Genomic DNA, 14,581 nt, shown 5'->3' with positions numbered 1-14,581 from the left:
TTTCTTTTTGGCACTTTGGGGGCGGGTATGCTTAGACGGCCCCTTCTTTCTGATTGGTCAGGCGAAAAACGCTGAAAAATGCTCAGAGCCAATCAGAAGTATAGCAGGGCGGGTCATCGTCAATATGTATCAAGATTTACGGAGGAAGAAGTGGATACAAAAAATGTCGCGCGCTGATGAAGGTTATTTCATACCACATAAACACAATACAGGGTAATACAAAATGTGACCCAAATAAATAATAAGACAACAAACACCATAATCACATCTTTCAGCCAGAACTGGTCCACCAGCAATAACATTATTTGATATTTTCACTTCTTCTTCAACATTTGTTTTCTAATTTATGGAATTTCTTTTGATTCAGCCATAAAATTAATGAAATAATCTTTGAATTTTGTTTTTAAAATGTTAAAAATAGCTTTTAATAATGTATTCTGAAACAGTTTAAAATAATCAGAGAACTGACTAACACTGACCCTACACAACTACCGGTATGTTGCACAATTAAGTCTTTTGTTTTTTTAAAGCGAAAGAGGTAATTTCAACAGGTACAGCATCCTATGTCATATCTACATGTAATAAGATTTGTAACAAGGCAAACCGTTTGTAAATTGGTCGAAAATCGAGCAAGTTATGGTAATTTAAGTAGTACATGTACCATTGACATCAATGTAATGATTGAGGCTAGATGTCTGAAGTAAGATGGCTACAACGTTGCTACGCTGGAGAATGATTGGTCATATGAAAAATGCTCAGAGCCAATTAGAAAGGAGGGGCCGTCTAAGCATACCCGCCCCCAAAGTGCCAAAAAGAAACATGACAGCACGAGGAGAGATGCCAGGAGTACACAGAGAGCGCGCAGAAAGGCACCGCGCGCGCGCAGAAAGGGACCACGCGCGCGCAAAATGGTGTCGCGCGCGCGCACGAAGTGGAGAATCAGCGCGCCATAACAGTTTTTATGCGCTCGGATTTTTGGCACTAATGTGACGCCATACAGTTGTCATTGGTTCCAAACGAGCGAACGATCATGGAATCAGCCGGAGAAAAATCGCAAACGAGTCTTAAACCGAAAAGAAAACTGCAGTCATTCCGTGAAGAATATTCAAAAGCCTATCCGGGAATAATTATCCCTTCCAAAAAGGGTGAAAACTACGCGAATTGCACCTTGTGCAGACAAGATTTTTCGATCGGACACGGAGGAATTAGCGATGTAAAAGACCACGTTGGGACAAAAGAACACAAGTCTAATGCCGTTGCTAGCGATATAAGTGGAAAACTTTCAACGTTTTTCGTCGCCCAAACTGATGGTTTTAGCAACATTTTAACCTGTCTGAATGCTAATAATCATTTTGCGTCGGCCTGAACCCCCCACCAGGACTTTGTCCTGGACCTACCCGGGGCCTGCGGCCCCTGGACCCTGGCTACTAGGTTTTTCTGATTTCAAAAGTTGGCAGGTATGTAATAGGCTCGAACTCGATCATTTCTTATCAAACATCATCCCTAGCCATATCTGCAACGCTAAAAAACATAAACGTTAGTCTGTCACAGAGGAAACTTTTTTTTTAAATTAAACACGACATGCTTGTAATGCTTTCTTTTAGTTGACCTTGTACCAGTCAATCTGTACCGCAATGAAACTCTACCTGATCCTATGCAAACTTCTAATCAATTCTTCAATCAATCCGGCTATTGCAATTAGTCAGAAAAGGTTGGAAAGGAAGCTAACACTACTAGCTGAGTTCACTTACCGGAGACCAAATGTTCACAGCACAGTCTGGAGTGTTCTGTCGGAGTCCAGTGTTCCCTCCGTATCATGCTCCGTAGATATCTGCCCCATCAAAAGTTTGGCGGGAATTTTCTAGTTATTTGTTTACTCTTTTTAGGTTGAACTTGCTACGTTGTGAATTGTTTTGTGCCACATTATAGTTTTTTTTTATGTGTTAGTTGGTAATAGCGGACCATGTTCCGCGCCTCTATTGTCGAGGCGGCTGATTGGAGCTGTGGCCGCAAGGTAGTTGGTGCCTGTCGTGGCGGTAATCCTAGAACCCGTTGGTGGACACCGGCGGTGAGGGATGCCGTCAAGCTGAAGGAGTCCTGTCGGGTTCTTTTGGCTCATAGGACTCCTGAGGCAGCGGACAGGTACCGACAGGCCAAGCGGTGTGCGGCTTCAGCGGTTGCGGAGGCAAAAACTCGGACGTGGGAGGAGTTCGGGGAAGCCATGGAAAACGACTTCCGGACGGCTTCGAAGCGATTCTGGACCACCATCCGCCGCCTCAGGAAGGGGAAGCAGTGCACTATCAACACCGTGTATGGTGAGGATGGTGTTCTGCTGACCTCGACTGCGGATGTTGTGGATCGGTGGAGGGAATACTTCGAAGACCTCCTCAATCCCACCAACACGTCTTCCTATGAGGAAGCAGTGCCTGGGGAGTCTGTGGTGGGCTCTTCTATTTTTCTGGGGCTGAGGTTGCTGAGGTAGTTAAAAAGCTCCTCGGTGGCAAGGCCCCGGTGGTGGATGAGATCCGCCCGGAGTTCCTTAAGGCTCTGGATGCTGTGGGGCTGTCTTGGTTGACAAGACTCTGCAGCATTGCGTGGACATCGGGGGCGGTACCTCTGGATTGGCAGACCGGGGTGGTGGTTCCTCTCTTTAAGAAGGGGAACCGGAGGGTGTGTTCCAACTATCGTGGGATCACACTCCTCAGCCTTCCCGGTAAGGTCTATTCAGGTGTACTGGAGAGGAGGCTACGCCGGATAGTCGAACCTCGGATTCAGGAGGAACAGTGTGGTTTTCGTCCTGGTCGTGGAACTGTGGACCAGCTCTATACTCTGGGCAGGGTCCTTGAGGGTGCATGGGAGTTTGCCCAACCAGTCTACATGTGTTTTGTGGACTTGGAGAAGGCATTCGACCGTGTCCCTCGGGAAGTCCTGTGGGGAGTGCTCAGAGAGTATGGGGTATCTGATTTTGGCGGTCCGCTCCCTGTATGATCAGTGTCAGAGCTTGGTCCGCATTGCCGGCAGTAAGTCGGACACGTTTCCAGTGAGGGTTGGACTCCGCCAAGGCTGCCCTTTGTCACCCATTCTGTTCATAACTTTTATGGACAGAATTTCTAGGCGCAGTCAAGGCGTTGAGGGGATCTGGTTTGGTGGCTGCAGGATTAGGTCTCTGCTTTTTGCAGATGATGTGGTCCTGATGGCTTCATCTGGCCAGGATCTTCAGCTCTCGCTGGATCGGTTCGCAGCCGAGTGTGAAGCGACTGGGATGAGAATCAGCACCTCCAAGTCCGAGTCCATGGTTCTCGCCCGGAAAAGGGTGGAATGCCATCTTCAGGTTGGGGAGGAGACCCTGCCCCAAGTGGAGGAGTTCAAGTACCTCGGAGTCTTGTTCACGAGTGGGGGAAGAGTGAATCGTGAGATCGACAGGCGGATCGGTGCGGCGTCTTCAGTAATGCGGACGCTGTATCGATCCGTTGTGGTGAAGAAGGAGCTGAGCCGGAAGGCAAAGCTCTCAATTTACCGGTCGATCTACGTTCCCATCCTCACCTATGGTCATGAGCTTTGGGTTATGACCGAAAGGACAAGATCACGGGTACAAGCGGCCCAAATGAGTTTCCTCCGCCGGGTGGCGGGGCTCTCCCTTAGAGATAGGGTGAGAAGCTCTGTCATCCGGGGGGAGCTCAAAGTAAAGCCGCTGCTCCTCCACATGGAGAGGAGCCAGATGAGGTGGTTCGGGCATCTGGTCAGGATGCCACCCGATCGCCTCCCTCGGGAGGTGTTTAGGGCACGTCCGACCGGTAGGAGGCCGCGGGGAAGACCCAGGACACGTTGGGAAGACTATGTCTCCCGGCTGGCCTGGGAACGCCTCGGGGTCCCACAGGAAGAGCTGGACGAAGTGGCTGGGGAGAGGGAAGTCTGGGCTTCCCTGCTTAGGCTGCTGCCCCCGCGACCCGACCTCGGATAAGCGGAAGAAGATGGATGAATGGATTGGTCATAGCAACCTCCGTGCAGTGGCCGCCTTTGACTTCCTATATATTTCAAAGAGTTTACATCCCGCTGTCAATTTTCCCACTTTTTGATGGTGCTTTGTTGTCTTGTGCTTGTTAGGTTTGAGTGACGGTGGAACAGGAAGCACCTTGAAGAGCAGCCTGTTCAGTGACACCTGTGACTCAGAGGACGTGAACATTTAGCACAAGTAACGCATCACACTCAGGCAACCTCGGTCAAAATCCCAAAGGACCCACAAACAACACACATTCATACCACTTAGCAAAATCTAGAACCTCAAAGATTTCGAAAAAAAAAATTAAAAAATTTCACGAAACATTTTATTAATAATATTTTTAATATTACCTCATGCCTGCCCTGTGCCAAATGTTGATGTTTTCATCATCAAAACTAAGGTACAAGTAGATAACCTGTCTAAAAATGTCCACCATGTTTATATTCCCTTTTTTTTTTTTATTCAGTCATGATGTACTTTTTCTATATATGTTTTTTGTCAAATACTTTTTTTATGTCCCTGACAAATTCCTGGGTCTCGGTGGAGACCATACTTGCCAACCTTGAGACCTCCGATTTCGGGAGGTGGGGGGAGGGTGGGGTGGGGTGGGCGTGGTCGGGGTAGAAGGGGGGCAGGTCGGGGGCGTGGTTAAAAGGGGAGGAGTATATTTACAGCTAGAATTCACCAAGTCAAGTATTTCATATATATATATATATATATATATATATATATATATATATATATATATATATATAAACAAATACTTGACGTTCAGTGAATTCCATCCATCCATCCATCTTCTTCCGCTTATCCGAGGTCGGGTCGCGGGGGAAGCAGCCTAAGCAGGGAAGCCCAGACTTCCCTCTCCCCAGCCACTTCGTCCAGCTCTTCCTGTGGGACCCCGAGGCGTTCCCAGGCCAGCCGGGAGACATAGTCTTCCCAACGTGTCCTGGGTCTTCCCCGTGGCCTCCTATCGGTCGGACGTGCCCTAAACACCTCCCTAGGGAGGCGTTCGGGTGGCATCCTGACCAGATGCCCGAACCACCTCATCTGGCTCCTCTCCATGTGGAGGAGCAGCGGCTTTACTTTGAGCTCCCCCCGGATGACAGAGCTTCTCACCCTATCTCTAAGGGAGAGACCCGCCACCCGGCGGAGGAAACTCATTTCGGCCGCTTGTACCCGTGATCTTGTCCTTTCGGTCATAACCCAAAGCTCATGACCATAGGTGAGGATGGGAACGTAGATCGACCGGTAAATTGAGAGCTTTGCCTTCCGGCTCAGCTCCTTCTTCACCACAACGGATCGATACAGCGTCCGCATTACTGAAGACGCCGCACCGATCCGCCTGTCGATCTCACGATCCACTCTTCCCTCACTCGTGAACAAGACTCCGAGGTACTTGAACTCCTCCACTTGGGGCAAGATCTCCTCCCCAACCCGGAGATGGCACTCCACCCTTTTCCGGGCGAGAACCATGGACTCGGACTTGGAGGTGCTGATTCTCATCCCAGTTGCTTCACACTCGGCTGCGAACCGATCCAGTGAGAGCTGAAGATCCTGGCCAGATGAAGCCATCAGGACCACATCATCTGCAAAAAGCAGAGACCTAATCCTGCAGCCACCAAACCAGATCCCCTCAACGCCTTGACTGCGTCTAGAAATTCTGTCCATAAAAGTTATGAACAGAATCGGTGACAAAGGGCAGCCTTGGCGGAGTCCAACCCTCACTGGAAACGTGTCCGACTTACTGCCGGCAATGCGGACCAAGCTCTGACACTGATCATACAGGGAGCGGACTGCCACAATCAGACAGTCCGATACCCCATACTCTCCGAGCACTCCCCACAGGACTTCCCCAGGGACACGGTCGAATGCCTTCTCCAAGTCCACAAAACACATGTAGACTGGTTGGGCAAACTCCCATGCACCCTCAAGGACCCTGCCGAGAGTATAGAGCTGGTCCACAGTTCCACGACCAGGACGAAAACCACACTGTTCCTCCTGAATCCGAGGTTCGACTATCCGGCGTAGCCTCCTCTCCAGTACACCTGAATAGACCTTACCGTTCAGTGAATTCTAGCTATATATATATATATATATATATATATATATATATATATATATATATATATATATTTATATATATATATTTATTTTATTATATGTATATATATATATATATATATATATATATATATACGTATATATATATTTTTTTATTTTATATATGTATATATATATATATATACGTATATATATATTTTTTTATTTTATATATGTATATATATATATATATATATATATATATAAAATAAATACTTGAATTTCAGTGTTCATTTATTTACACATATACACACACATAACACTAGATGGCAGTATTGTCCTGTTTAAGAGTGTCACAACATTGCTGTTTACGGCAGACGAACTGCTTTACGGTATACAAAAACGTGACTGCTGTTGTTGTGTGTTGTTGCCGCGCTGGGAGGACGTTAATGAAACTGCCTAACAATAAACCCACATAAGAAACCAAGAACTCGCCCTCCATCATTCTACAGTTATAACGTGATTGGGCAGGTATGCTGGTTATATTGTGGGTTAGCGGACTCAGGTCCATGCCTGAATCTCGGGAGATTTTCGGGAGAAAATTTGTCCCGGGAGGTTTTCGGGAGAGGCGCTGAATTTCGGGAGTCTCCCGGAAAATCCGGGAGGGTTGGCAAGTATGGTGGAGACAGCTCTGTTCGGTTCCTCTTACACCTTTTTTCAAATTTAAGTCACGATGTATTTTTCTATATAGAAATATTTTTTACAAGCAATTCAACATTTCTCGATGAAGTGCGAGATTCACACGTGTGAAGAAAGTGATTTTTATTCAGATTTTGATACATGTATGTCACGTTTTAGTGGTTGAAATGAGAGGATTGGGAAGCAGGGATGGTTTATAGTAGTCAAAGGATTTGTAACAGTGTGGGCAGAAAATGCAAAAGAAACATGATTTGAATAAAGCACCGACTGTATTTTTTCATCAATGCAGCATTTGTAAATTATTTAGAAACACACAAACCCCTGAGGCCTTATGTATGGACAATTTGTTTTATTTATTTTTCTTTTGTAGATTAAAGTGTTCTATATATTGTGCTCCTGAGTTCATGTTTTATTTTTTTTATTTTTTTTTTCCAGTATCAACTTGCTAAAGTCAGTCCAAAAAATGTACTGTAGTTTAAATAAGAGTTAAAATTGTTTGTTTAATTTCCGGCAAATTGATGCATTTCAAATCTTTTCTGTTACCGGCTAAAAACAATGCTAGTAAAGTTATTTTTGTTCTAAGTTGATATTTATATATTTCTTTTTTTGTTTTCTTTATGTTTTTAAGGATACAATGTTATGCAGAGGTGTAATTATAACAATTTTATGGACAAATTATACAGGTAAAAGCCAGTAAATTAGAATATTTTGAAAAACTTGATTTATTTCAGTAATTGCATTCAAAAGGTGTAACTTGTACATTATATTTATTCATTGCACACAGACTGATGCATTCAAATGTTTATTTCATTTAATTTTGATGATTTGAAGTGGCAACAAATGAAAATCCAAAATTCCGTGTGTCACAAAATTAGAATATTACTTAAGGCTAATACAAAAAAGGGATTTTTAGAAATGTTGGCCAACTGAAAAGTATGAAAATGAAAAATATGAGCATGTACAATACTCAATACTTGGTTGGAGCTCCTTTTGCCTCAATTACTGCGTTAATGCGGCGTGGCATGGAGTCGATGAGTTTCTGGCACTGCTCAGGTGTTATGAGAGCCCAGGTTGCTCTGATAGTGGCCTTCAACTCTTCTGCGTTTTTGGGTCTGGCATTCTGCATCTTCCTTTTCACAATACCCCACAGATTTTCTATGGGGCTAAGGTCAGGGGAGTTGGCGGGCCAATTTAGAACAGAAATACCATGGTCCGTAAACCAGGCACGGGTAGATTTTGCGCTGTGTGCAGGCGCCAAGTCCTGTTGGAACTTGAAATCTCCATCTCCATAGAGCAGGTCAGCAGCAGGAAGCATGAAGTGCTCTAAAACTTGCTGGTAGACGGCTGCGTTGACCCTGGATCTCAGGAAACAGAGTGGACCGACACCAGCAGATGACATGGCACCCCAAACCATCACTGATGGTGGAAACTTTACACTAGACTTCAGGCAACGTGGATCCTGTGCCTCTCCTGTCTTCCTCCAGACTCTGGGACCTCGATTTCCAAAGGAAATGCAAAATTTGCATGGTTGGGTGATGGTTTGGGGTGCCATGTCATCTGCTGTTGTCGGTCCACTCTGTTTCCTGAGATCCAGGGTCAACGCAGCCGTCTACCAGCAAGTTTTAGAGCACTTCATGCTTCCTGCTGCTGACCTGCTCTATGGAGATGGAGATTTCAAGTTCCAACAGGACTTGGCGCCTGCACACAGCGCAAAATCTACCCGTGCCTGGTTTACGGACCATGGTATTTCTGTTCTAAATTGGCCCGCCAACTCCCCTGACCTTAGCCCCATAGAAAATCTGTGGGGTATTGTGAAAAGGAAGATGCAGAATGCCAGACCCAAAAAGGCAGAAGAGTTGAAGGCCACTATCAGAGCAACCTGGGCTCTCATAACACCTGAGCAGTGCCAGAAACTCATCCACTCCATGCCACGCCGCATTAACGCAGTAATTGAGGCAAAAGGAGCTCCAACCAAGTATTGAGTATTGTACATGCTCATATTTTTCATTTTCATACTTTTCAGTTGGCCAACATTTCTAAAAATCCCTTTTTTGTATTAGCCTTAAGTAATATTCTAATTTTGTGACACACGGAATTTTGGATTTTCATTTGTTGCCACTTCAAATCATCAAAATTAAATGAAATAAACATTTGAATGCATCAGTCTGTGTGCAATGAATAAATATAATGTACAAGTTACACCTTTTGAATGCAATTACTGAAATAAATCAAGTTTTTCAAAATATTCTAATTTACTGGCTTTTACCTGTATAATTTATATTAGTGGTGGGCTGTTAGGGTCAGCAAGGCCTTCTCTGCTGGCCTAACATAAATCATGATCTTAATAAAAGTTCATTTTAATCTACTTTCCATAAAGTATTCAACATATTCTCTTCATGTCGTATTAGGCTCCAGTGTTGCTTGTTTTTACGTTAGAGCTTTTTATCCAATCAGAATTCAGCTAGCTTGTTGCCAGCGCTTTGTGAATTCTGCCGGGTAGTCAGTTGATAGACAGTTGCGATAGCCAATCAGATCACGAGTTGTTGACAGTAGCCCATCTCGGTAGCCTTATGCTAAACGTGACTGTGACTGGATTTTCACTTGTCACTCCCAAGTGAGAATACCATCACAAGTTGTAATTTGCGAAAACCAGGAAGGGGCACCGGAGTCATACCCGGCCAGCGGAGAAATCATCGGTTCTCACTTTTTTAACTCACAAAGAAAAAGTTCAAATATTTTTATATTTTTTTCCAACATTTAATATGTTCTTTACAATTATTGATTCATTGATTTTTAAATGTGCCGAAATATAGCCTGGTTTGTACTCTGTTGAGGTGCTTCAATGTGCAGTAGTGCACAAGTGTGTTTCTGTATAGTATTTCTCCAGCCGGGGTCATGTGGTGAAAACAAAATGTCTTCCTGGAGCGGCGTAACGGAAAATAATTGAGAAGCGCAGTTTTAATTAAACTATTGCAGTCAAAACAGCGCATTTGGCAACATAAACGAGTACCAAATGATTATTACTTGCAAAGGCATACCTGCCAACTACTCCGGTTTTCCCGTAATTCGTACGGTTTTCATCAACCTATTCCGGGTTACGGTTGCAGTGATAAAAAATACGGTTTTTCATTAATTAAAAAAAAAAAAAGGGTGAAAACTACGCGAATTGCACCTTGTGCAGACAAGATTTTTCGATCGGACACGGAGGAATTAGCGATGTAAAAGACCACGTTGGGACAAAAAAAACACAAGTCTAATGCCGTTGCTAGCGATACAAGTGGAAAACTTTCAACGTTTTTCGTCGCCCAAACAGATTCTTTGGATGTGATAAATGCCGACGTTTTATTTACGGAGGCAATAATTGAGCATGGACTTCCAATCGCACTGGCTGATCACATGGGACAGTTAAATGTTTGTAATGCAACCTTTAAAAATCATTACGCGGTGATCGCGGTCCCAAAAATAAACTTTTCTTGCATGATAATGTCCAGAAAAATTCGCTTTATATTACTATAGAGTCCTTTTAACGAATGAGTTTGATGGTTTATCACAAACCTTAAATGAAAGAAGTCCTTTGTTCTCCTGCACCATGCATGCACTTTGGCCTTGCTTCGTGTTTGGTGCGCAATCCTGTCGGCTGTATTTCACAGCACGTCTTTGACAACTTGAAGTGGCATAAAACATTTAAAACAAAGGGGTTATAGGAACAATCACTTTCAGTGTTTTATGCCACTTCAAGTTGTCAAAGACGGTATGCTGGTGCCCGACTGCCACAAGTGGAACAAACATTTGAAACAAAGGGGTTATAGGAACAATCTCTTTCAGTGTTTTATGCCACTTCAAGTAAACTTATCATAAAGTTACCATATCATTTTTGCAGTATGATCAATCTGATAGAATAAATTTGGATTTTAGCCACAAAAAGGTAATGACACCAATGTTATCTATTGGAATTGTTTAGTACTGTTATACTGTTAAAAGTGTTTATACTATTTATGCTTTCAAGTCCAAGTTGAAGAAATCTTGTTAAATGTTGACAGCATAACTAGCAAAATACAGAAGTATGTCCTTAATATTTTTGCAGTGCTATTTCTGTTGAAAAGTTAAAAATGATTACATTAGAGATGTGATGTGCCACTTTTCAAGTGTCTGATGGCTTCAATTAATTTTCATTAATTTGTCATATTTGGAATTCTTTTGAAAGGCTTACAAAAAAACTACATTTGAATTGTAATTCCATGATATTGACAGGACTATTAATTGTAATGAAGTTAGCTTACCATGTTTACAGTATGATAATTGTGATAGAAATGTGAATTTTAGGCACAGAATATTTTTTACAATCGAACAAGGCAGTAGATTATACAAGCTTGGACAGAAAGTTAATAATGACACCAATTTTGTTTTTTAATGGAATTGTTTAGTACTGTTTTACCATTTGTTTACTGTAAAAAGTGTTTATACTTTCAATGAACAAATTGAAGTCTTGTGAAAGGTTGACAGGATAACTGGCATTAACTGTCAAAATAATTTCAAACTATTGAAGTTAGCTTACAGAATAAACATGTCAATCAACCCATATGATTTTTGCTGTAATATTTTTGTTTTGAAAAGTCACTGTGACTGATAGAAAAGTGATGGTTTTAGCAACATTTTAACCTGTCTGAATGCTAATAATCATTTTGCGTCGGGGGGGGGGGGGCGAAGCCCTGAACCCTCCACCAGGACTTTGTCCTGGACCTACCGGGGGCCTGCGGCCCCTTGGACCCTGGCTACTAGGTTTTTCTGATTTCAAAAGTTGGCAGGTATGCAAAGGTATTAGAAGGTATCCAGTAACAAACGGGTCCGCATCGTTTCTCTCGTGGCCACTAGGTGTTGCAAAACACAATTGCCACTCCACTTTAGCTTGAAGACAGCATAAGTGCGTTCCAGACAGGTAAGAATAAATAGGTTAGTGTTAATCATACACACCATTCTTCTCTATTTGGTCAACCCTTTTTTTTGACATTGCACATGACAAAATATTAAAAGTATGTATGAATTATCATATCAGTATTGGCCACTACTCTAGCCACTAATATCAGTTCATAAAGAAGTAAAGAGCACTTTGTTCAATTCAGCAGCTTCTTTGTGAGGTCTTTTAATGAAAAAGTTGAAATGTCCCTTTCGCTCAGACAAAGGCGTCCCTGCTGTAGGTGCGGGTCGTCCTTGTCGGCGCTCTGCTCGGCCGACTCCTCCTGCCCTGGTAGAAGAGCGGTGGCCCCAGAGTGACCCTGGATGAGGTGTTTGGCAGCATGTAGGTCCTCCGGGTCCTGGCTGTGGCATAAGTGGCTGGCCTGCGTGGCCTCTTTGAAGAACTGTATGATGATATAACCTGTCAGCTGGGAAGCACTTCTTTCAACATCACTGCTGATTACTTGTTACCCTGAAGGAAGACCTTCCCTCCCGGAGAAGAAAGTCAGCACCGTCCCACCGCAGAGCAACAGGATGGAGCCTCCCCAACCCACAAAAACTGCAGCTCCGAGCTCAAATCTGAATAGTGAGGTCATCTGAGAAAGTCAAATCTTTTTCATTTCAGGTTTGTTCATTCAGACGTACTCACTTCTGTGCCCGGAAATTGGGGTCCACAAACTCTGTGATGACTTTGTTGGCCCACCAGGAATATGTGATCATACCACACAACCCTGACACAAAAACAATTTGCCACTTTAACTTAAAAGACAGCATTGGTGCATTCCAGACAGTAAATAGTAAATTGACTTGTTTTGAGCTTCATGAGTATGAAGGTTAATTTATTTTTTTGACACTGAATTTATGTAATTGAATTTGTTGCGTTTGAATTATGTTAACTGAATTTAGTTTTTACATCAAATTTCATTGAATACAAATTTGTGAGCAAAATGTTTGTGTTTAAAAAAATAACGCTTGAAAAATTCAATGTAAAACAATCACTGTATTAAAAAAACCAGTGTATCATAATTCAGTGTAAAAAAAAATCAGTGTATAAAAATTTGGTGAAAGAAAATGAGTGTGTAAAAAGATTTGGTGAATAAAAATTCAGTGTAAAAAAATTGTATGTAAAGAGAAATCAGTGAATAAAAATTGTGTGGATAAAAATTCAGTGTAAAAATAATTGTGTAAAAAAAAATCAGTGTATAAAAATTGTGTATAAAAATTCAGTGTAAAAAAATTCAAGTGTGGGAAAAACTCTAAAAAAAATCAGTATAAAAAGTTTAGTGTGGAAAAAAACTGTATAAAAATTCAGTGTGGAAAAATTCAGTATATTAAAATTTAGTGTAAAAAAAAATATGTATACAAAAATTCAGTGTAAAAAATGTGTGTAAAAAAAACAGTATAAAAATTTGGTGAAAAAAATTTGTGTATAAAAATTCAGTGTAAAAAAAACTGTGTAAAAAGTTTGGTGTGGAAAAAAACAGTGTAATAAAATTCAGTGTGTAAAAATTCAGTACCGGTATATCAAAATGTATGCATATAAAAATTCAGTGTAAAAAATTTTGTGTGTTAAAAATCAGTGTATAAAAATTTGGTGAAAAAAAATTTGTGTGTAAAAAGATTTGGTGTATAAAAATTCAGTGTAAAAAAATTGTATGTAAAAAGAAATCCGTGTATAAAAATTGTGTATATAAAAATTCAGTGTAAAAAAAAAATCAAGTGTATAAAAATTCAGTGTAAAAAAATTGTGTGTAGAAAAAAATCAGTGTATAAAAATGTGTGTAAAAAAATTCAGTGTAAAAAAATCAGTATAAAAAATCTGTGTAAAAAAAAATCTGCGTAAAAAGTTTAGTGTGGAAAAACCCTGTGTAAAAAAAATAAGTGGAAAAAACCAGTGTAATAAAATTCTGTGTTTAAAAATCCTGTGTAAAAATTCAGTATATTAAAATTTTGTGTAAAAAAAATATGTACATAAAAATTCAGTGTAAAAAATGTAGTGTGTAAAAAAACAGTATATAAAAATTTGGTGAAAAAAAATTAGTGTGTAAAAAAAAAATTTGTGTATAAATATTCAGTGTAAAAAATTGTGTGTAAATATAAATCAGTGTATAAAAATGATGTGTATAAAAAATTAGTGTGTAGAAAAATCTGTAAAAATTCCGTGTAAAAAAAAAAGATGTGTAAAGAAATCAGTGTATAAAAATTCAGTGTAAAAATGTAGTTTGTAAAAAGAAATCAGTGTCGAAAAAATATGTGTGTACAACAATTCAGTGTAAAAAAACGTGTGTATAACAATTCAGTGTAAAAAAATCAATGTGTAAAAAATCCAGCGTAAAAAAATGCAGTATATTAAAATTTAGTGTAAAAAAAAAAAAAAGGCAGAAATTATAGTTGCTTCAAAACTCAAGACCCACTTCCGGTAAATGAAGACTGAAGCAATCGATCCTGTCTCACAACAGTCTTAAAAATGTTTATTATGTTGTATCATGCCCATAGAGTAGACTAATGTCACATGACTTCAAACCTCAGACAGGATAGATTGATTCAGTCTTAATTTACTGTAAATGAGTCTTGAAGCAACAAATATTTTTACAGTGAATGTTTACACACTGAATTTTAAAACACTATTTTAACAAACTGAATACTTAAACACACATTTTGCCCAGACATTTTTATCCCATGAAATTGTCTGCATAATTTAGTTCACAAATTTCAAACGCAAAGAATCCAGCTACTTAAGTTCAGTGTCCAAAAAAAGCTACTAGGACAAATCAACTTTGCGATTCTTATTCGTAACTATTCTTAATCGATTATTATATGGAGGAATGTAGTTCATCATAGAACTGGCACCCAATGTTATTAAAAATTGTTGATTTTTGATTAAGA

At 40.9% G+C, this 14,581-nt stretch overlaps 2 protein-coding genes across 4 annotated transcripts in view; one reads left to right on the top strand and one right to left on the bottom strand.

The window, feature by feature from the left end:
* dzip1 (DAZ interacting zinc finger protein 1) overlaps nt 1-4,562 on the top strand; it is a 94,340-nt gene extending 89,778 nt beyond the window's left edge. For all 3 annotated transcript variants that reach the window (XM_061973604.2, XM_061973595.2, XM_072916579.1), the window contains one exon: nt 4,105-4,562. In XM_061973604.2, the coding sequence (XP_061829588.2) occupies nt 4,105-4,187 (83 nt within the window). In that variant the 3' untranslated portion in view covers nt 4,188-4,562. The remainder of the gene's footprint in view (nt 1-4,104) is intronic.
* A 7,268-nt stretch (nt 4,563-11,830) lies between these two features.
* The window catches only part of cldn10d (claudin 10d), a 3,326-nt gene continuing 575 nt past the window's right edge, over nt 11,831-14,581 (bottom strand). Inside the window, exons 3-5 of the mRNA XM_061973583.2 lie at nt 12,345-12,426; nt 12,167-12,274; nt 11,831-12,099 (exon numbers count right to left, since the gene is read on the bottom strand). Of these exons, the coding sequence (XP_061829567.1) occupies nt 11,913-12,099; nt 12,167-12,274; nt 12,345-12,426 (377 nt within the window). The 3' untranslated portion in view covers nt 11,831-11,912. The remainder of the gene's footprint in view (nt 12,100-12,166; nt 12,275-12,344; nt 12,427-14,581) is intronic.

This window comes from Nerophis lumbriciformis, linkage group LG01 (assembly GCF_033978685.3).
Source record: "Nerophis lumbriciformis linkage group LG01, RoL_Nlum_v2.1, whole genome shotgun sequence".
NCBI classification, from domain to species: domain Eukaryota; kingdom Metazoa; phylum Chordata; class Actinopteri; order Syngnathiformes; family Syngnathidae; genus Nerophis; species Nerophis lumbriciformis.
Note: the sequence above shows the minus strand (reverse complement) of the source record. Positions and strands in the feature narration are given on the sequence as shown.